Raw genomic sequence first — 17546 nt, 5'->3', positions numbered from 1 at the left:
GAGGAAAGCCGTGCGATATGGTAAAAACTCCGAAGTGAGCGTACATGCGAAGTTGAACTTCATTCGGGCCAGAGTCACGTGCCTCTTTATCTTCAACGATCATCTTTTCAGAACCGAAGTAATGCTGACATACAGTCGGACGAGATCCTCCCCAGTCTGTCACCAGGTCAGACTCGGTGCAGTTGAAACACTTGGGCGGGACCGTCTGTGAGCGGCGTTCAATATCCCTCACATTACAAGCGCGAGTGTCCTGCGCCATTGCAGCTGATCAGCCCTCCTCCCTCCAACGCCATCCGTATCCATCCGCCACCTCCCTCTTCTAGACGGATATGGCTCAACAGGGTGACTCTGTGCCGCTTGCGAGCTCTACCTCAGACGCAGCTAGGCATGACCCGGTGGATATATCCGCGAGCAACAGTGCTAGCGGTAGCGACAGTGCCACCGAATCGTCCGACAGCGACAGCGCAAGCGTTCACTCCGATGCCTCTACAGGCACTTTGAAGGAAAAGATCGACACACTACGCGAGAGTATAGTGTATCGTATGCCCATCGTGTGGGATACGCTGCCTGTCAAACCCGACGAAGAGATCAAGCTCTTCTACGGCAAGCCTGGTGATGCCTAGTAAGTTGTTTGCATCTTATGTCTACTTGACCATTGAATCTCTGCCATCAATGCTTGACCTTCCCAAATGAATGACCGAGCCTGACACCAATTCCAAAGCTGTCTCGACCTCGCCCGCCCTACCGAGGACCAGCTTCATCGACTCGAGGCCGCCTGCGAGCGCGCTACTTTCGGCCGCAACCAGGAAGACGTACTCGACGAGACTTACCGCAAGGCTGGAAAGATGGATACGGCCAACTTCTCAACCAGTTTCGCACCTCCCACAAGCTTCCTGGGTCTCGTGCGAGACGAGCTGCTGCAGCGGCACGACACGAGGCTTGTTTACGAGCTATGCAAGCTGAATGTCTATGGTAAGCACTTGTCGCGTCAGATCCAAAATCAATCTCTTCCATTCTGGCGATGAGCTCCATCATCTCACCTGTGCTTCCCAGGCAAAGACGCCTTCTTCAAACCCCACAAAGACACCCCGCGCGGCACAAGCTCCTATGGCACGCTCATAACGGTCTTCCCCGCCCCGCACTCCGGCGGCGAGCTCATCTTCAGCGACCCCAAGCACGGCGAATGGACCGTCGACGCCGCAGCCCACATCCTCCCAGCCGGTAAACCCCCAAACCTTGTCTGCGTCGCCTTCTACGGAGACGTCACGCACGAGGTCCGCAAGGTCACCTCCGGCCACCGTGTTACCCTCACCTGGAACATCTACACCGAAGACGCGCTCCCCGACACTGGGCCCCCACCGCCCGTAGTCCTCGACTACGACGCCGGCCCGCGCGCGGCGCTCTCCTCGCTCCTCGCCGACGCCCGCCTCCTCCCCCATGGCGGCTACCTCGGCTTCGGCCTCCGCTACGAGTACCCCGTCAGCGAGCGCAGTAAGCTGCAGCCGCACCACCTCAAGGGCGGCGACGGCATGATCTGGCGCGTCTGCCAGGCGCTCGAGTTGGACGTGTCCATCGTCTACCTGTACGGCATGGAGAGCAACAAGGATCTCAAATATTTCTTGAACGAGCGCGAGGATGCGTCCTTCGTCACGACGAGCGCGGTCGATCTGGGCGAGGCCGGGATTGACGATCTTGGGAGCGAGTTCTCCGATGCACTTGTCGTCCGAAACGCGGGTACGCCGTGCGTGTTGGGTCCGGATGACGAGGAGCATGAGGAGCTAGAGGTCGTCTGGGTCACTGAGCATCTGAAGAAGAATAGAATCGAGGAGCTTTTCGGTGAGGGACATCCTCCGAACTCTTACACACCTACCTTAGAATGTGCTGCAGAACCCAGACAGCTTACAACTTCGCAGTGGCCCTCGGCAACGATGCGTACATCGACGCCATGTACGGTACCGTTGCGTTATTCGTCAAGATGAAGCCGCGAGTACAGGATGAGCAGTGAGTCCAATGAGGCGGAGGCGGAGGCGACCTACAGTGAGGTAATCACATTTTGGAACTTACTCGCCGTACGTACCTGCCAGTTTAGCTCAACCCCCTTTCATCACTCCCGTCATCACGCCCTATAGTCATCCGCTTACTAGTATATATTATAAGGTAGTGTAGCTGCGAATAACCAAATGTGCCTGAACGAGTGTGTGAGCCCTTCAAAATATCTCGCAGACGCGCGGGCATCTCCTTACTATGTACAGCACCAAAGGATACGGTGTAGCGCGCCGAAGGATGCAGTATAGAGCGCCAGAAGATGCGGTATAAAGTACAGTTTCCGCAGCCCGGGGGCGAACCGGAAGGGTCGTTGAACCAATGAGAAAGGGCCGCTGAGCCAACCAGAAGCCGAAAACATTTGGCGAGGAGAATCGAGTATAGAAAGAGGAGGGATGAGAGACATAAACAAACAACGATGTGTGAGAATCCATGAGCATGGGACGAGGGGAGAAATGTGCAAGTGCGTAAGTGGGTGACCCGGGACGCGAATTGACGCGTTAATGAAGGGGTACCGCGCAGTCCATCGGGTTAGACGTCGTAATCGAGTAAGACGCCGTAATGAGGTGAAGCGTCACAATCGCGTAGGGCACCATAGTCGAGTAAAGCGCCATAATCGGGTAAGACGTCGCAGCGGAAAGAGCATGATGACGAGAAAGAGCAGACAGCGCGTTAGATGAAATCCAGGAACAGAGGAAAGAGAAGAGAAACGAGGGCGGAGAACGGTAGGTACTAGCGACAACAACATATATGCGGGTATGTCACAAGATGCAGCAGGACACATGGCCGTGTGGTACACCGGAGGCGCAGAGGACGACGAGACGGGTATGGCACGGGCGACGCGTGACGAGTGACGAGGATAACGTCCACGCGAGCCACACGTGATATGTTCGCGATCACATGACGACACATTTGCAGCACCCGCCGCCCGCGTCGTCCTCGTCCACGCGCTGCGGCTGGCGGTCCGGCGGCGGCGGCATCGGCGGCAGGCTCTGGTCCGTGCTCTCCAAATAATGCGAGAACGGTGCAGGACTCGGCGGCTGCGGTGGTCTCGTTATGGGGAGCGGCGTCTCGTCGTGCGCATTCCAGTGTCGCCGGGTGGATTGGCCTTGCTGCTGCTGTTGCTCTGTCGCATAATTTCGTTCTTCTTCCTGCTCTTCTGGCCTCCGGTCGTCCTCTTGCTCGATCGGCCGCCCGAACTCGTCCATCTCGATCGCCTCCCCGTCGCGCGGTGGCCTGTACTTGCTGTGGTCGAAGCCGAAAGTCCCTGGCGCAGGCGCAGGATTACTCCGTCTCTGCACCGGCTTCGGACTCCCATCCGCTTGCTCATAGTGCTCACTCAGCCCCTGTTTACGCGCAACAGCCGGGAGGATAACCTAGAGAACTCTATCAGCCCTCTGTTCACTCGTACGCCCGCTAATCTCACCTCATCCCAATTGCCCGCCTTCTTCGGCTGTGTCCACACCGGAATCGCATCCTCATCCGCACTAATGGAGGGATAGTGCGCAATACTCCGCCGGTCCTCCTCCTTTTCCTTCCGCGTCGTCGGCGCCTTCTGCTTTCGCTTGGTTGCCGACGGTGGCGGGCCTCTCCGCCCTCCAGTCGTCGCCGCCTTCGTCGCCCGCGGCGGCTTCGGCGTGTTCGTTTGCGGCTCCTCGCTTCCCGCTCGCGGCTTCTGCATCCGGGGCGCAGGCGTCGGGCTCTTCCGACTGGCAGCTGGGTTCTTGCCGTTCGTACGCGAGGTAGGCGTCGGGGTCTTGCGAGATGAAGGGGTCGGAGTGGGGCTTTTCCGAGTCGCGGATCCATTGAGTGCACGGCCCTGAGAGGGTGTTGGCGTCCGTGAGGGTGCCCGCGTCGGTGTCTCGCTCCTGTCCTCTGAGCGGCTGAACCTGCCGGGTGCGGATTGAGTCGACTGATCAGCGTGAGCGTAGCCGTTGTGCTGTTGCATGGTCAGATTGTCATCTTCCTCCTCCTCCCTATAGTCATCTTCTGTGATCTCCTGCTCGTCCATGTCCGTGAGCGGGTGCTCCTCCATCACACCGTCCTCGCTCTCGTAGCGCTCGTCGTCGATGTACAGACTGCCGCGATCACGCTCGCCGACAAACCCGACGACACTGCCTGAGCGCGACTCATCCAGCGCGGCGATCCGTCGGCGCCGTTCGTCCTCTTGCATGCGCAGGGCGTGGCCATAATTCGCGATGTCGAGCATTTCCTGGCGCCGGCCCACCTTGAGCTCGCCGACGCCACCATTGCGTGAGACATCGCCACGATACCAGTGCTCGTAGGGGCGCTCCTCTGACTCGATGGACGCGCGCGGTGGGCTCTCGTCAGGGAGATAAGGGTGGTATCGCTGGCCAGGAGGCGTCTCGGGATGCCCGATAGACGAGGTCGAGCTCGCGGGGTTGAACGGCGGCGGCTCGCGAAGCAGGTGCGCCTGCGGCGACGGCGGGTACGAGACCTGATTGCCATCCGCATAGGGCGCGGCGCTCGGGCTCCTGGTCACCGTGCTGCTCGCGCGCGCACGCATGGGTATACGGGTCGGCTTCGGGGAGGTGTTGGCGAGGGCGACGGAGGACTTGCTCGCTGGGCGGCTCGGGCTCGGCGAGCGGGCGTTCGGCGGGCGCGGCTGCGAGTATGTGCGCGAGCGGTTGTGCTCTGATGACGAGCTCGATGCCGTGTGATGGTCCATGGGCTGCGCGGCGGGGCGGCCATTGGGCTGCCCCCGGGCCTTGCTTCGATCGGAGGAAGTGCGGGACTGGTAGCTGGGCCGGGGGGCGGTGCTCGAGGACTGTTGGCTCGCGGTGGACGTCGACTGGCGCACGGTGGATGCAGAGAGCGTCGGGCTTGGGTACTCTTCCATTGAAGATACGGACACGGCAGAGATCCGGCGCGCAAGGGACCTGCTCTCGCTCTGGAGGCCTGTTCAGGATAAGCGTCAGCGCGGTCGCCACGCCATAGAACATGTCACGCACGCTTCCGGAGCGCAGGCACCACCTCTTCGTCCCATGACGGTCCGGCATGAGTTGCCGTCTGGGTCAGTGCCATCGTTCGCTGTCGGTGATGTTCTGTCGGTGGTGTTGTGCTGAGGGAAGGGTGTTGCGAGCGTCGCGGGACTATGCGAATGTGGGGAGTAGAATAAACGGGGTTGTGGCGGGGCTGAATATGGTAGGAGTTCGTGAAGGTGCGGGACGCCTGCTATGAACTTGAAGACCGTGGACACCGTGATCACCGTCCTTGCGACAGTCAAGAGAACAATGTCGGGTGCCGCAGCGGCGGCGCATGCACCCGCCTTTGTAGAAGATAAGAAAGGTACCCCAGATGAAGGGAAATTCCAAGGGACGACCGTTGCCGGACGCGGCGATCCGGTCGCTTTGTCCGTGTTTGCGCGTATGGTCTTCGAAATTCACAAAGCAGCCGAGGCCGTTTCGCGCTGCCGGGGGAGGGAGATTGCAAGCTCAAACAGTACTCAGGAGACTGTATAGCACCTTCTCATTACACATACATACCCATTAATTTGACGAGCGCCAGAGAAGCCTCCACCGTGCGAATGGGGATATGATCTCAAATACACGCAAATAATACCTTTTTCGTCTGTACGGCCGACGCGGTTTTTGTCCGACGCGGCCAGCACTCGAACAACACTGGTGGACAGGCTCATCGGGTAGAGGTCTAGTAGTGTTTATTTTGACTGATAGGTGCGTTACCTGACAGACTAACCCAAAGACGAACTGACTCTCTTTGCAGCAATGCCGCGCTTGCCAGTCCTTCGTAGTGTGCCGGTCGCAACCAAAGCGGCGTCCAAGCCCAGATGGCGCAGCAACGCCCCGAGCGTCACCCGCATCGCGTTCGGTAGCATGCCCGAGCAGAAAATCCGGATACGCAGGCACCCACGGACACGCCTCCCCATCCCCCACGTCAAGCAGCTCCTCGTCCGCGAATGGCACCAGGACCGCATGCTCGACCACTACCACACCACGCTCCAGGAGGACCTTATGTACATGTCCTACTTCCACGAACACCTCCCGCGCCCCCCGCCGCGCGCCATCCGCCTGCGCTTCGACCCCGACGACCCGTACGTCAAGCACCGCGCGAACCCGCCCATAGGCGGCACCACGCACCAGTTTAAGAAGCCCATGCCGCCCTCCTCGCCGGAGAACGTCGTGCGCCTGGAGAAGATCTCGCTGCAGATCTTCAACAAGGAGTCCATCACGAACCGCTCGAACCTGCTCGGCCCGATCATGGCCCTCCGCGCGCTCTCGGGCGAGACGGAGCGCGGCGGCGGGTACCGCACGAGTGAGGGCGTGCAGGTCATCCGCGGGAAGAAGAGCGTCGGTGGCTGGATCCGGAAGGGCATCCCCTGTGGGGCGCGCGTCGACATCCGCGGCGCGGAGATGTACAGCTTCCTCTCCACCCTCACCGAGTTCGTCCTCCCCCGTATGCGCGAGTTCGGCGGCATCAAGCTCCCTACTGCGTCCTCCAGCCCCTACACCCCGAGCATGACCTCCGGCTCGGTGTCCTTTGGTCTTCCGCCTGAGGCCTTCGGATACTTCCCCCAGATCGAGGTCAACCAAGACGCGTACCCCAAGTCTTACGGCATGCATATCCATTTCGTTACGAACGCGCAGGGTGTGGGCGCTCAGAACCTGGCGAGGGCGCTCATGTCGGGACTGCAGATACCTTTCTCTCGTCGTTGAACGTCATGTACTATGCGACCATCGGCGAATAGACCTCTACTCGTATATCACCAGCCTCATACTCGTTGCGTGGTCATAATCAAGCAAAATAACACGGGCAAGAGATGACAAGGCTATTTCTCGTCCTTCCTTTGCACTCTGATCAGTATGCAATACGCTCAAGTCCATACCTATCCGCTTCTGTCGCAGCGAAGTCAGCAGGTGGCAACAACGTCGTACAAGACAGCGACGTACATATGGCATACAATACCTTATGCTCGACGACACTGTTCGTATCTTGTCATTGACGGCGGAGGGCCAGTGGGCCTCTTCTGAGCCATCTTCGCTTGCCTCCTCATCGAAGGTGGGGATCGTCGCTGCCATCTGGGGTAGTTGCGCGAGTACTTGCGTAGTCGGCCGCTTCCATTGCAGGACTGTCTCCAGCGCTGAAGTCGCTTGTTGGGGCTGTTGCATGGGCTATATCTGCAGAGTTATACATAATGAGAAAGGGAATAGGTGCAGGAGTTGAGGGTAGCGGAGAGCTTGGTGGAAGATGGGGAAAAGCAACATCTCTTACCACTTTTTTCGCACGAGGTTCAGTGAAGTCGTCAGGACATCAGAAGCCGTCCTACGATCAATATGCAGCTATAGAATCATCATTGAATCTTTAACTTCATGGGCTATGCCTTGCAGAAGCCGCAAGCAGGGTGATCCTCAGAGTCCAGTATGTCACGTGACTCTCACTTCTATTGTGACTGTCACGGTTCGTTCCGGAGTCTTGAGTGGTGGGATTTGGGTGGAATATGAATGAATGTGCTTGTGGGAAAAATATTATTCTTCATCGCAAGTTATAGCATATGCTGAGTAGACAAGATCTAGAGCCGTTCAGCCTCGTCCGACGTCGCAGGCGTCGGCAGACTGTCCTTCATGTGTCCTATCTCCACAAGTATAGCGACAGTGCCATACATGGTATCCATGTACGCCTCATTTCCGTATGCCACTGTACAGACGTGAATGATAGAGCCTCACGGCGCGATTCTACCAGTGCTCACCGAACTTCTCCGCGACCTTATTCTTTTTCAGATGCTCAGTGACCCAGACGACCTCGGATTCTTCATGATCAGGTTCCTCATCGTCATCGTACTCAAAAAGGCGCGGCGTGCCAGCGGTGCGAATAATGCGAGAGGACTTGAACTCCTCCGAGTCCATCATATCCGTCACTTGGGTGGGGCCCATGTCGACCGCATAGTCCATGACGAAGTGTGCGTCGTCGCGCTTGCAAAGCTCGTGGTACAGATCGACGTGACTGTCTGCTCCGTAAAGATACACGATGGACGCGGCCAGATTGAGATTCTCGCAGATCCTCCAAATCATGCTGTCGCCACCCTTCAAGTGATGCGGCTTCAAGTTGCTGCATTCCCCGACGGGATACTCGTACCTCAGGCCGAAGCCTAGACATCCGCCATTGGGAAGTAGCCGCTCGTCCTCAAGAAGCTGAAAAAGCGCTTCCTGCGGCTCTTCATCGTAGTCGAGGACCACAGGCGGCGTCGGCCCTGCATCTGGAAGACCGTTCTCCGTGAAGATATTCCAGGTCAGGGTGACGCGATGTCCCGAGGTCACTGGAAGGACCTCGTGCGTGACATCGCCGTAGAATGCGATACAGACCAAATTCGGCTTCCCGTCCCCTAGAATGTCGGACGCCGCGTCGACGGTCCAGTCCCCCAGTTTAGGGTCGCTGAAAACCAGCTGGCCGCCCTCGTGCGGGGCGGGGAAGACGACAATGAGGGTTCCGTGGAAGCTGGACCCGCGTGGTGAATCCTTGTGCGGTTTGAAGAAGGAATCCTTGCCTGTATGTACTATAGGTGAGTGCTAGATAACGGCAAGGCAACATACCACCCACCGTAAACGTTCAACTTATACAGATCATAGACGAGCCTCGTGTCGTAGCGCTGCAACAGCTCATCGCGCACGAGTCCCAAAAAGGACTCGGGAGGCGAAAAGTCAACCAAAAAGTCGCCCTTGTTCATCTTGCCGGCCTTGCGATACGTCTCGTCCAAAACGTCTTCCTGGTTGCGCCCAAAGGTGGCGTGATCGCAGGCTTCCTCGAGGTGGCAAAGCTGCTCCTCGGTAGGGTGGGCTAGGTCGAGGCAACTGATGAATGGGATGAGCATCGGCGATCAAAGGCGCTGCCGCATGCAACCGACTCACTGCGCGTCGCCGGGCTTGCCGTAGAAAAGCTTGTTCACCTCATTGTCTTTGACCGGGAGCGTGTCCCAGACAATGGGCATGCGGTACACGATGCTCTCGCGAAGGGAGTCAATCTTCTCCTTCAACGTGTCGGTAGAAGCCTCTGCATGGGTGCTTGCAGTGTCGCTCGCGGGCAGGTCGCTAACACCTGCATTCGCTGGAGGGACAATTGTGGGGTCAGAGGTTGGTGGGTCTACAGAAAGGCTCGCATGCGATACCGAGTCATCGTGCTGCGACATGTTTAGCGAGGATGGGCTTGGGGTGACGGGGGAAGGATGTCAGGACTATGGATGGCGCGATGGGCAAGAAATTTGAGGTTATCAGGCGAAGCAGTCGGTGAGTAAGTCGTAGACGGTCCCGCAGGAGTGCACGAGGTTTCCAGTAGGAAGGGCTTCAGACGTAAGCGTCTTCAGGCCAGGTGCGGATCCGACATGATGGTCGAGGACAAGTCAGACAAGCACGTGGCACAATCGCTGCCTTCAAACATTTCATCCGAATTTGCTCGGGTGGACCACCGACTCATTGGAATCTTTTGGCTCAGTCTATTATTTCACTGTTTTTATTTGGCTCGAGTCGTCATCCCAAGAATACAAGACCTTGCGTGGACCATTTCATTCCTGCGGAAAACTCGTGTACAAATTTACGATGATACTACAGGGGAAAATGTGCACCAGAGGTAGATTCGCAATTTAAAGTAGGAAGGCGGGAGAAAACGCGATGCCTATTGGGAGCACTAGCCCTATGCAACGGGCAGGCTGCACACCTCCAATGGTCATGCGCCTCCACTCTGGCATTCCACAACGCTTGAGATGGCGACTGAGGGAGCCGGCACAGCGACTTGAGCATAGGGCGGGCACGGATTGCCAGTGATGGAGGAAACTGCGATGTCGGGTACGCCGCAGACGCTCGTGAACATGCTGACCTCCTGACCGTCGTAGCAATTCTCCTCGACGTCTCCCCGCGCAGATCCTCTGGCACAGCTATGGTGCCGGCAAAAGGAGGGACATCCTGCGATGCAGAGGGCGGTAACGAACGCGGCGACAAAGACTGTCGATCTCTTCAGCGAAGACTGCAGGTCAGCGTCAAAAGACTACTCACGTATACCGATGACGAGCCCTATCAGTACCCGCTTGTCGACGTAGTTCCCTTCCGTGTCTCCACAGACATTGCTTTCCGCAGACATAGGAGCAGCATAGCTGATATCCACGACGACGATGATGAGCACGAGTAGCACGAAGACGCGCAGCGACTGGCGAAGCATTCTTCTTCTGATGACCGCTAAGTTGCGGGGGCCGGTCATTGGGAATAGACAAGAACTCACGGAGTGACTTTGTCGCGGGTGTATAGAGGAAGGGGGGGAGCAAAGGTGATGAGCAAGGAGCAAGCGACAAACGGGCTGGGTTTATAACATCTTTCATGGGAACATTACCAACCTTCTGCTCGGAGATATAGCCAGTATAGGACATTGTGCACCGACTTCACAGCATTGGGATCTTGTAAAAGCTGTTAGATAGCCAAGGAACAGAGAAGCTGTTGTTCGTAGTACTCAACTGAATGTCCCCATGTATATGAGGCGCTCGAATACAGCGTAGCTTTACGTCTACATAGAAAATGGTGTAGAGGCCTCGAGTACCGAGGTCCGACGCCGTATAGAAACAGGACGCCATGCTCAGTTTCCAGAGCAAATCACAGCGACCGTAGAGAAGGATGCTGTGAGCCGGAATCAGTGATACTAGTGATGGTCGAGAGCAAGTGCCAAGTGAGCGGTGTCCATGCTTGTCCATGCACGTGGAAACGCGGATCAATCCGACGGCGGCGCGGAACCTTCCAATGCCACGTTGCCGCCAGACTTGAAGTCGAACTTCACCATTCCGCCAAGTCCTGCTAACTCAAGCCCAAAGGGATATCTGACAGGCAATACTCGCACTGATACTTGACTTGGGTGCTTCACTTGCTCAGCTTCTTTCCTCGTTCACTGGTGCTGAGCGTCAGGCGTCCGTCACTAATGATCAGGGGCACCATCTACTATATCTGTCTCTTGTATTTGCTCGTCAAATACGCTCCCTTTCTCGGTATCCCCGTAGTATTCTATGTGTCTCGGAGCTATTACAACATGGCCTTCAAGTTCTGGGACCGGTACAGACGCACAAAATTCCTCGAGCCTTTCAACCGCCATCCGACGGATGGCCACACGAAGATAATCGGGTTCTTCCATCCTTACTGGTGAGCAGGGCTTGCTTGTGCTCGCGCCACATAATCCTCATATACTCAGCAATGCCGGCGGCGGTGGCGAGCGCGTCCTATGGACGGCCGTGGCTGCAATGCAGCGCTCCAATCCGAACCTCGTGTGCGCAATATATAGCGGCGACACGGACGCCACCAAAGACGATATCATCGCCAAAGTCCAGGTAAGCCTTGCGCATTGCTTGTGTACGACCTAGCTTCCCGATGCTGACCGAGCTCTAGTCTCGCTTCGCTATTACTCTCGACTCTAGAGCACTCGGCTTTGTCTTTCTGCAGTCCAGGTACCTCGTCGAAGACACCACCTGGCCTCGCTTCACATTGCTCGGGCAGAGTGTAGGCTCAATGCTGCTCGCGCTAGAGGCAATGCTGTACTTAAGGCCAGACCTCTACATCGGTAACTTTCGTATCCAGCATGCGCGTTCGCAGCTCATGATGCCCATCAGATACAATGGGCTACGCCTTCACATATCCTATCTTTAAAATCTTTGGCGGGGTGACCTGCGGGGCATACGTGCACTACCCAACAATCAGCACCGACATGCTCGCCCGTGTCGAATCACGCCGAAATTGGCACACGAACTCGAGCTGGATCTCCTCATCGCCTATTCTGACGCAGGGAAAGCTACTGTAAAGCACTGCCCCACTTGCAAGTATAGCACGCTGACTCGTCACTTTTCAGATACTACCGAATTTTCATGCACTTCTACGCCGTGTCCCTCCGCCAAGCATCCTTCGTCATGGCCAACTCCACATGGACGAAGAACCACGTCGACTCCATCCTCAAGCATAACGACCGTTTCATGAGCATCCTTCTGTTCCCCTTCTTCCTCACCCTCGCCCTCCTCCCCGGCTCGCGGAAGAGTACTGCCGCCGACTACGCCCTCCGCGTCTACCCGCCCTGCGATACGACGGAGATGGCCAAATACCCTCTGGAGGGCCGCGAACCCATCATCATTAGCGTCGCTCAGTTTCGGTGCGTCATACTGTGCAATCGCCCCTTCGTCCCGTCGGTGGGCCTGACGCCTCGTCTACAGACCTGAGAAGGATCATCCAGCACAGCTGCGTGCACTGTACGAACTGTTCGACGCGCATCCGGAATACAGGGAGACTGTACGCCTAATCCTGATAGGCGGCAGTCGCAACGCGGAGGACGCGGCGCGAGTAGAGCTCTTGCGAACTCTGGCCGCGAAGCTCGGGATTCAGGTAATACATTTCCTTGAAGGCTAATCAGTGACACTGACCCTCCCTTCAGGACAGCATCGAGTTCAGGATCAACGCGCCATATCCCGATATGCTCGAAATGCTCGGCCGAAGCAGCATAGGGCTGAGCACGATGGTCGATGAACACTTCGGTATCAACGTCGTAGAGTATATGGTGCGTACGAAGTACCTTATGCCCCTCCATCGTCGTCATTGACCAAATGAGTGCAGGCTGCTGGCGTTATTCCGCTCGCGCACGCGTCTGCAGGGCCGCTCCTCGACATCGTCACCCCATGGGAAGGGCAGCCGACAGGTAAGCTTTTGTGTCGTATGAATACTTATACGAAGGGCTCTGACCGCTGCCCGCTCAGGCTTCCACGCGACGACACCACAGGAATACGCGGAGAAGTTGCACCACATCTTAACGCTGCCGCCGGACGAGGACCTCGCGATGCGCGAGCGCGCACGAACGGCGGCCTTGTCGCGCTTCTCAGAAGCCGAGTTCGTGCGGAGGTGGGACATGAGCGGGTGGCAGAAGTGGCTGGAGGCCGAGTAGTGCATTTGTGGCAACCGTCGATCGTATACCAGTTCAAAGCCCATTCATTTATACCAAATGCAAGCACCGCTTATAATCCCTTTTCTACACCGAATCAAGCCAAAGTATGGTGATAGGTCTTGTACAACTAATCGCGATTACGGGGGCGCAGCGACGAGCTTCGTGTCTTCGCCCTCCCACGCCACAAGGGCAGCAACGAGCCTGGACCACCGCCCACCATGGAGCTTCCGCACCTCCTCCCACCCGTCCTTAAACGCCTTCCGAAGGAACATCAACTGCCCCGCCACCACAAAATCCGCATGCGACGGCGTGTCGCCCATAACAAACGTGCTTGTCTTCCTCGTCGCCTTCTCCTGCTGCTCCAACGCCTCCGCGAAATGATTCAAACCCTCAATCGCGGCCTTCCGCCCCTGCTCCGCACGCTCCGGCGTGAAGAATGCCTCGAAGGACATCCCCAGCAGCGGCTCGCGCGTGCGGCGAATATAGTCCACCGTCCGCTTGGTGAACACGCGCATGGCGGTCAGCGACGTCCACTGGATCAGCGGCTGCGTGACCCTCGTGCCGAAGTCGTCGGCGAAGATGCGCTGGAGGGCGGTCGTGCCCTCGGGCAGGATGCGCGGGCGGTCGGGGTAGGTCTTGTCGAGATAGGCCGCGATGAGTATCGAGTCGGACACGACCGCGCCCGTGCTGGGGTCGACGATGACGGGGACGGTGTACTCAGGCAGAGGTCCACCAGGAGGGGCGGTGGGCGCCGCGCCAATTTTCTTGCAAGTGCAAGCGATGTCGGGCATATCGATCCATTCGGTACGGAAAGGGATGCCCTTGTAGTTGAGCGCGTACCTGGGGTCGATGTGGGTCAGTGGAAAAGGCGAATAAATCGTGGGACGAAGAAGGTGACGTACCGTGTCTTCCAAGTGTTGGAGGATAAGGCGCCGATGCCATCGGTAGGGATATCGTAGAGCACGAGTTCCTGTGCCATGGTGGGATGGGATTCTCGAGGATCGCGACCCACCTTTTATAGGGAGCTAGGAATGAGTGACGTCTCTAGAACCTACAGCCTTACTAAGGGCCAGGGTGCGACCATACAGACATAGATCAGACCGGTCGTCAATCTGGTGACCATAAAATCCCATGAGGGGGCCATATCGATCACGGCCTTGAACGGCTGCCCGGTCAATAGCGCACCTGGGAGACAACGGCTTGGTTAGTTATAGAGGAGATTAGCCGCCAAAGGCGCCTGTTAGTGCAGCCGATGTCAGATCGTCGCGATGAGTAAGAGTTCACTGAGCGCTGCTTGGTCGGTCAAGACACAGCAGGGCAGAGCTTCAACGACGGGATAGATCAACAGGCATTCCTCAAGCCGTCTAAAACGAATGGGAAAAATCCGAGGCACGATCCCGATTCGCTGGCCCTGCCATGGCCTACTTGGTCAATACTGGGTTATCAGAAGACTTCGAAGATGCGAGGCATGACGTCTCAAGATGAACCTGCATCTGGACGTCGTCGAAAGGAACGATCGCCAGTGGCACGAAAGTCCTACGAACTGGAACGGTTAAACTACTTCGTATCTGGCCTGGCTGTCAGTGACGCAGTTGCTATTCACTGATAGACTCTGGAAGGGCACGGAGAAGAGCATACACCTGGGAAGACATCCAAACGGAGTGTTTCGCCGTCCTGGCGATCCTTGGATCCATGAATAATCTGACCGTCAGGTCTTGGCCGCAGGCCTCACGTATATCGCGAGGTCATCCCAGGAGTCCATAAGTAGTAGCACATACTCCGGCCTGTAGTAAGCCATGGAGCATGATATGCTCTTCCAGGCGCTTCAATTTCCGTCATCGAAGTCAAGAACAAAAGCAGGAAATGGAGCCGTGATGTTGAGTTTCGTTTTATTACCTAATCCGGACGAGGCCAAATACGGATCAACAGAGGGGCAGGCGCCATTTTGGACCGGACTTAGTGCCAGCACGCGCGAAAGTATCGCTTTTCGGCCTCATATCGACCTCAAAGGCTCTCCAGCTTGAGCGCGCGAACCTCTGAACTTGATACATACCGAAAACCCCCTTTTCCCCGAATTCCAGGAGAAAGATGGCCATGAATCGCCCAGGTGCGTGGCTGCATATACCGATCTCGCGCCTGCATCCTAAAAAGTTCGCTAGGACAACCACCACAGCGACCACCAGCACTCGGCCAGGTCCCCGGAATGGCGGGACAGTACCGTGCGCCCTACGGAGGCTTTGGCCTGCAGCAACGGAGCGTCAACAACCTCACCAGCGCCTACGTACCCGGATTACAACGCACATCCTCGCAAGCGCAAAGCCTGATGCCCTCATCACCATTCGTACAACAACCGCGCGTACAAGGGAGCTACCCCTTTGGCGTCGGCACGCCACAGGGTCAGACGCTCGGTGCACAACCGCATCAAACAAATGGTATTCGCCCATCGCCCGCGTCCAGGCTATCTTCCTCTGACACGCGCGTAGGGAACAGCGCAAGCAACGATAACGGGCTGGACCTCAACGACTTCCCTGCACTGGGCGCGACAACGGGAGGGGGCGGAGGTGGCGCGGGATCGGGCGCGGGAGGGGCGTCGACTGCAAGCTATGCCACGCAAGCAGGCGGCGTCGGGCAGACCGCGGGCACCCCGGGTACAACACAGACGCGCGATTTCACCCCAGATGACTTTCCCGCACTCGGAGGGACGACGCACAATCCGCAAGAGTCGCAGCAGCAAAATCAGTCGCAAGGCCAGGATCACCCGCCAGGCTTGAATGGCTACCAGCAAGAGCCCGTAGGGCCAAGACAGTCGCTCAACTCGCTCGGAAACTCGGCACAGCAAGGCGGATCGATACCTCAAGGTACTCCGGGCATGTTGAACTTGACACCTGCACAAGCACGCAACGTACATCCCGGTTTTGCAGAAGCGGAGAAACAGCAGCAACGGGTACGTTATTTCGTGTCGTCCTTTCCCGGCTGGCTACCCGCGCGTTCGTGTCCTTTTGCATCCTCGTGACTCTTTGCGTTCGGCACGTTTCCACCCAAGTAGTTCCTGCAACGGACTGTCTTTGTCTCATCACTCCACATCGCCCACATAAGCCTTTCTTTCCGCCTACAGAGACTCAGACTATACCCTGCAGAATACCTTCAATATGAAGTTGAATCCTCCCTCACATGCATGGGCGTCGTCTCCCAATCTCAATCCGGGCTCCCAACCGTCATCGACACCATCACAAACGGGACTTGGTGCAGGATCGTTTGCGCCAGGATCGCAACAGAATGGCACGACAGTACCTACATCAGGCTCGGCAGGACAGCTAGGCGCCCCGCCAGGCGTGCCACCGCCACAAGGCTTCGCGGGCAACCATCTACAACAAAGAACAACGACGCCGGCCCCGTATACACCGAACGGGTTGGACGCGTCTGCAGTAGGAGGCAACGCAGCAAGCTCGTTACCGGGGTCGACCGGCACACATCCTGCGCACCATCCACAGACGCCGGCGCAGCAAGTATTGCTGAGCTCAGCAGATCGGTGGGGGTTGCTGGGATTGTTAGCGTTAATACGAAACGCAACGTCGGATGAGGGCTTGCTAAGCGGGATGGGCACGGACTTGGGCACGATGGGGTTGGACATGGGCACGTCAGGGTGCGTGTGCTCGTTCTGTTCTGGAGTCAACGCTGACGCATCCACTTAGGCCGTTGTATTCCACCTTCATCACACCCTGGGCAGATCAGAGCGCGGCACACTCTGTTGAGCCGGAGTTCCACCTACCCTCATGCTACGCTGTCAACGCACCGCCGCCAGGGCCGCAGAAGGCGCAGGCGTTCTCGGAGGAGACGCTCTTCTACATGTTCTACGCGCACCCGAAAGACGCATTGCAGGAAGTCGCTGCTCAGGAGCTGTTCGTCAACGCGTAATCCCACCTCCCGTCTTCAGGCTGACCCCAGATGAGCAGATACAGCCGCAACTGGAGATACCACAAGGAGTTGCGGGTGTGGATCACGAAGGAGAGCTCGACGACGATCGTGCAGAAGTCGGCGCACGGCGAGCAGGGCACGTACACGATCTGGGACCCCGAGTCGTGGTCGAAGGAGGCCAAGGAGCTGTCGGTGATGTACGCGGACCTCGAGGAAAAGGCGATCCCGGCGTTCGCGCCGACGACGACGCTGGTGCCGACCTCGGCGGTGCAGGCGCAGCCCGCGGTGCAGCAGCCGATCTCGACGAGGGCGTCGTACCAGATGGGCATGTGAGCTTGCTTGGTGTGCATAGGCGCCCGCGATCAGCGGTGCTGCCCTGGAATATTTTATCTGTGTTTCTTCCTTCCCGCAGGCGGAATGCGGGGATTGTTTTTCGCCATAGTCTGCGCCGACGCCGCCGTCCTCGCCGCGCCGGCGCCTTCCTATCGAACATTGTAGCTGTAATTAACCGTTGTCGTCCTCGCTGCACATTCTTGTCGTGCACGCGGTGTGATTTATTGTATGTGAATCGGCTGTCCTTCGCGTGCCCTTTCCCTTGCTCTTGCGGTCGCGATTGCCATTGTTCTTTCGGGGTCCGGATATGGAAGGCTGAAGCGTGCGTCAATCGG

The 17546-nt window shown here is 57.5% G+C and overlaps 8 protein-coding genes across 8 annotated transcripts; 4 read left to right on the top strand and 4 right to left on the bottom strand.

The window, feature by feature from the left end:
- The first annotated feature begins 149 nt into the window (after positions 1–149).
- SCHCODRAFT_02531918 (uncharacterized protein) lies at positions 150–2019 on the top strand. Its single transcript, XM_050343549.1, has 4 exons — positions 150–622; positions 722–972; positions 1054–1836; positions 1914–2019. The coding sequence occupies exons 1-4, from the start codon at positions 330–332 to the stop codon at positions 2003–2005; spliced, it is 1419 nt and encodes a 472-aa protein (XP_050201553.1). The 5' UTR covers positions 150–329; the 3' UTR covers positions 2006–2019.
- Positions 2020–2711: 692 nt separating this feature from the next.
- On the bottom strand, positions 2712–5071 carry SCHCODRAFT_02186719 (uncharacterized protein). Its single transcript, XM_050342013.1, has 2 exons — positions 3470–5071; positions 2712–3419 (listed from the first exon to the last, which is right to left on the bottom strand). The coding sequence occupies exons 1-2, from the start codon at positions 4901–4903 to the stop codon at positions 2940–2942; spliced, it is 1914 nt and encodes a 637-aa protein (XP_050201552.1). The 5' UTR covers positions 4904–5071; the 3' UTR covers positions 2712–2939.
- Positions 5072–5646: 575 nt separating this feature from the next.
- Positions 5647–7068, top strand: SCHCODRAFT_02614362 (mitochondrial 54S ribosomal protein YmL7/YmL5). Its single transcript, XM_003034243.2, has 2 exons — positions 5647–5738; positions 5788–7068. Exon 2 carries the CDS (start codon positions 5790–5792, stop codon positions 6735–6737), a length of 948 nt encoding a protein of 315 aa, XP_003034289.1. The 5' UTR covers positions 5647–5738; positions 5788–5789; the 3' UTR covers positions 6738–7068.
- A 1226-nt stretch (positions 7069–8294) lies between these two features.
- Positions 8295–8887, bottom strand: SCHCODRAFT_052830 (uncharacterized protein; the record flags this gene model as incomplete). Its single annotated transcript, XM_003033671.1, has 2 exons — positions 8295–8563; positions 8617–8887. Coding segments are annotated over 2 exons (540 nt in total), but the record flags the coding sequence as incomplete, so codon positions are not given.
- An 848-nt stretch (positions 8888–9735) lies between these two features.
- SCHCODRAFT_01199804 (uncharacterized protein) lies at positions 9736–10224 on the bottom strand (the record flags this gene model as incomplete). Its single annotated transcript, XM_050341224.1, has 2 exons — positions 9736–10010; positions 10062–10224. 2 exons carry the CDS (start codon positions 10222–10224, stop codon positions 9736–9738), a joined length of 438 nt encoding a protein of 145 aa, XP_050201551.1.
- An 852-nt stretch (positions 10225–11076) lies between these two features.
- Positions 11077–12963, top strand: SCHCODRAFT_02697704 (glycosyltransferase family 4 protein; the record flags this gene model as incomplete). Its single annotated transcript, XM_050346907.1, has 9 exons — positions 11077–11186; positions 11236–11371; positions 11430–11601; positions 11651–11834; positions 11887–12180; positions 12242–12410; positions 12460–12582; positions 12639–12720; positions 12779–12963. 9 exons carry the CDS (start codon positions 11077–11079, stop codon positions 12961–12963), a joined length of 1455 nt encoding a protein of 484 aa, XP_050201550.1.
- On the bottom strand, positions 12865–14046 carry SCHCODRAFT_02614352 (uncharacterized protein). The gene is made up of 2 exons (XM_003033669.2): positions 13866–14046; positions 12865–13803 (listed from the first exon to the last, which is right to left on the bottom strand). Exons 1-2 carry the CDS (start codon positions 13940–13942, stop codon positions 13101–13103), a joined length of 780 nt encoding a protein of 259 aa, XP_003033715.1. The 5' UTR covers positions 13943–14046; the 3' UTR covers positions 12865–13100.
- An 856-nt stretch (positions 14047–14902) lies between these two features.
- On the top strand, positions 14903–17521 carry SCHCODRAFT_02614346 (uncharacterized protein). Its single transcript, XM_003034241.2, has 6 exons — positions 14903–15070; positions 15123–15395; positions 15447–15907; positions 16101–16606; positions 16656–16862; positions 16917–17521. The coding sequence occupies exons 1-6, from the start codon at positions 15052–15054 to the stop codon at positions 17209–17211; spliced, it is 1761 nt and encodes a 586-aa protein (XP_003034287.1). The 5' UTR covers positions 14903–15051; the 3' UTR covers positions 17212–17521.
- The last annotated feature ends 25 nt before the right edge of the window (positions 17522–17546 follow it).

This window comes from Schizophyllum commune, assembly GCF_000143185.2.
Source record: "Schizophyllum commune H4-8 unplaced genomic scaffold SCHCOscaffold_3, whole genome shotgun sequence".
NCBI lineage: Eukaryota > Fungi > Basidiomycota > Agaricomycetes > Agaricales > Schizophyllaceae > Schizophyllum > Schizophyllum commune.
The sequence above is the reverse complement of the archived record's forward strand: the minus strand, read 5'-3'. Positions and strand labels throughout refer to the sequence as shown.

What these genes read in the sequence shown, in the direction of transcription:
- SCHCODRAFT_02531918 (XM_050343549.1), top strand. Translation starts at nt 330, where the DNA reads ATGGCTCAACAGGGTGACTCTGTGCCGCTTGCGAGCTCTACCTCAGAC. An exon ending in ATGCAAGCTGAATGTCTATG is followed by an intron (nt 973 to 1,053) that starts GTAAGCACTTGT and finishes TGTGCTTCCCAG; the next exon opens with GCAAAGACGCCTTCTTCAAA. An exon ending in TAGAATCGAGGAGCTTTTCG is followed by an intron (nt 1,837 to 1,913) that starts GTGAGGGACATC and finishes ACAACTTCGCAG; the next exon opens with TGGCCCTCGGCAACGATGCG.
- SCHCODRAFT_02186719 (XM_050342013.1), bottom strand. Translation starts at nt 4,903, where the DNA reads ATGGAAGAGTACCCAAGCCCGACGCTCTCTGCATCCACCGTGCGCCAG. An exon ending in AGGCGGGCAATTGGGATGAG is followed by an intron (nt 3,420 to 3,469) that starts GTGAGATTAGCG and finishes AGAGTTCTCTAG; the next exon opens with GTTATCCTCCCGGCTGTTGC.
- SCHCODRAFT_02614362 (XM_003034243.2), top strand. Translation starts at nt 5,790, where the DNA reads ATGCCGCGCTTGCCAGTCCTTCGTAGTGTGCCGGTCGCAACCAAAGCG.
- SCHCODRAFT_02614352 (XM_003033669.2), bottom strand. Translation starts at nt 13,942, where the DNA reads ATGGCACAGGAACTCGTGCTCTACGATATCCCTACCGATGGCATCGGC. An exon ending in TCCAACACTTGGAAGACACG is followed by an intron (nt 13,804 to 13,865) that starts GTACGTCACCTT and finishes CATCGACCCCAG; the next exon opens with GTACGCGCTCAACTACAAGG.
- SCHCODRAFT_02614346 (XM_003034241.2), top strand. An exon ending in CGGAGAAACAGCAGCAACGG is followed by an intron (nt 15,908 to 16,100) that starts GTACGTTATTTC and finishes TATACCCTGCAG; the next exon opens with AATACCTTCAATATGAAGTT. An exon ending in TTGGACATGGGCACGTCAGG is followed by an intron (nt 16,607 to 16,655) that starts GTGCGTGTGCTC and finishes GCATCCACTTAG; the next exon opens with GCCGTTGTATTCCACCTTCA.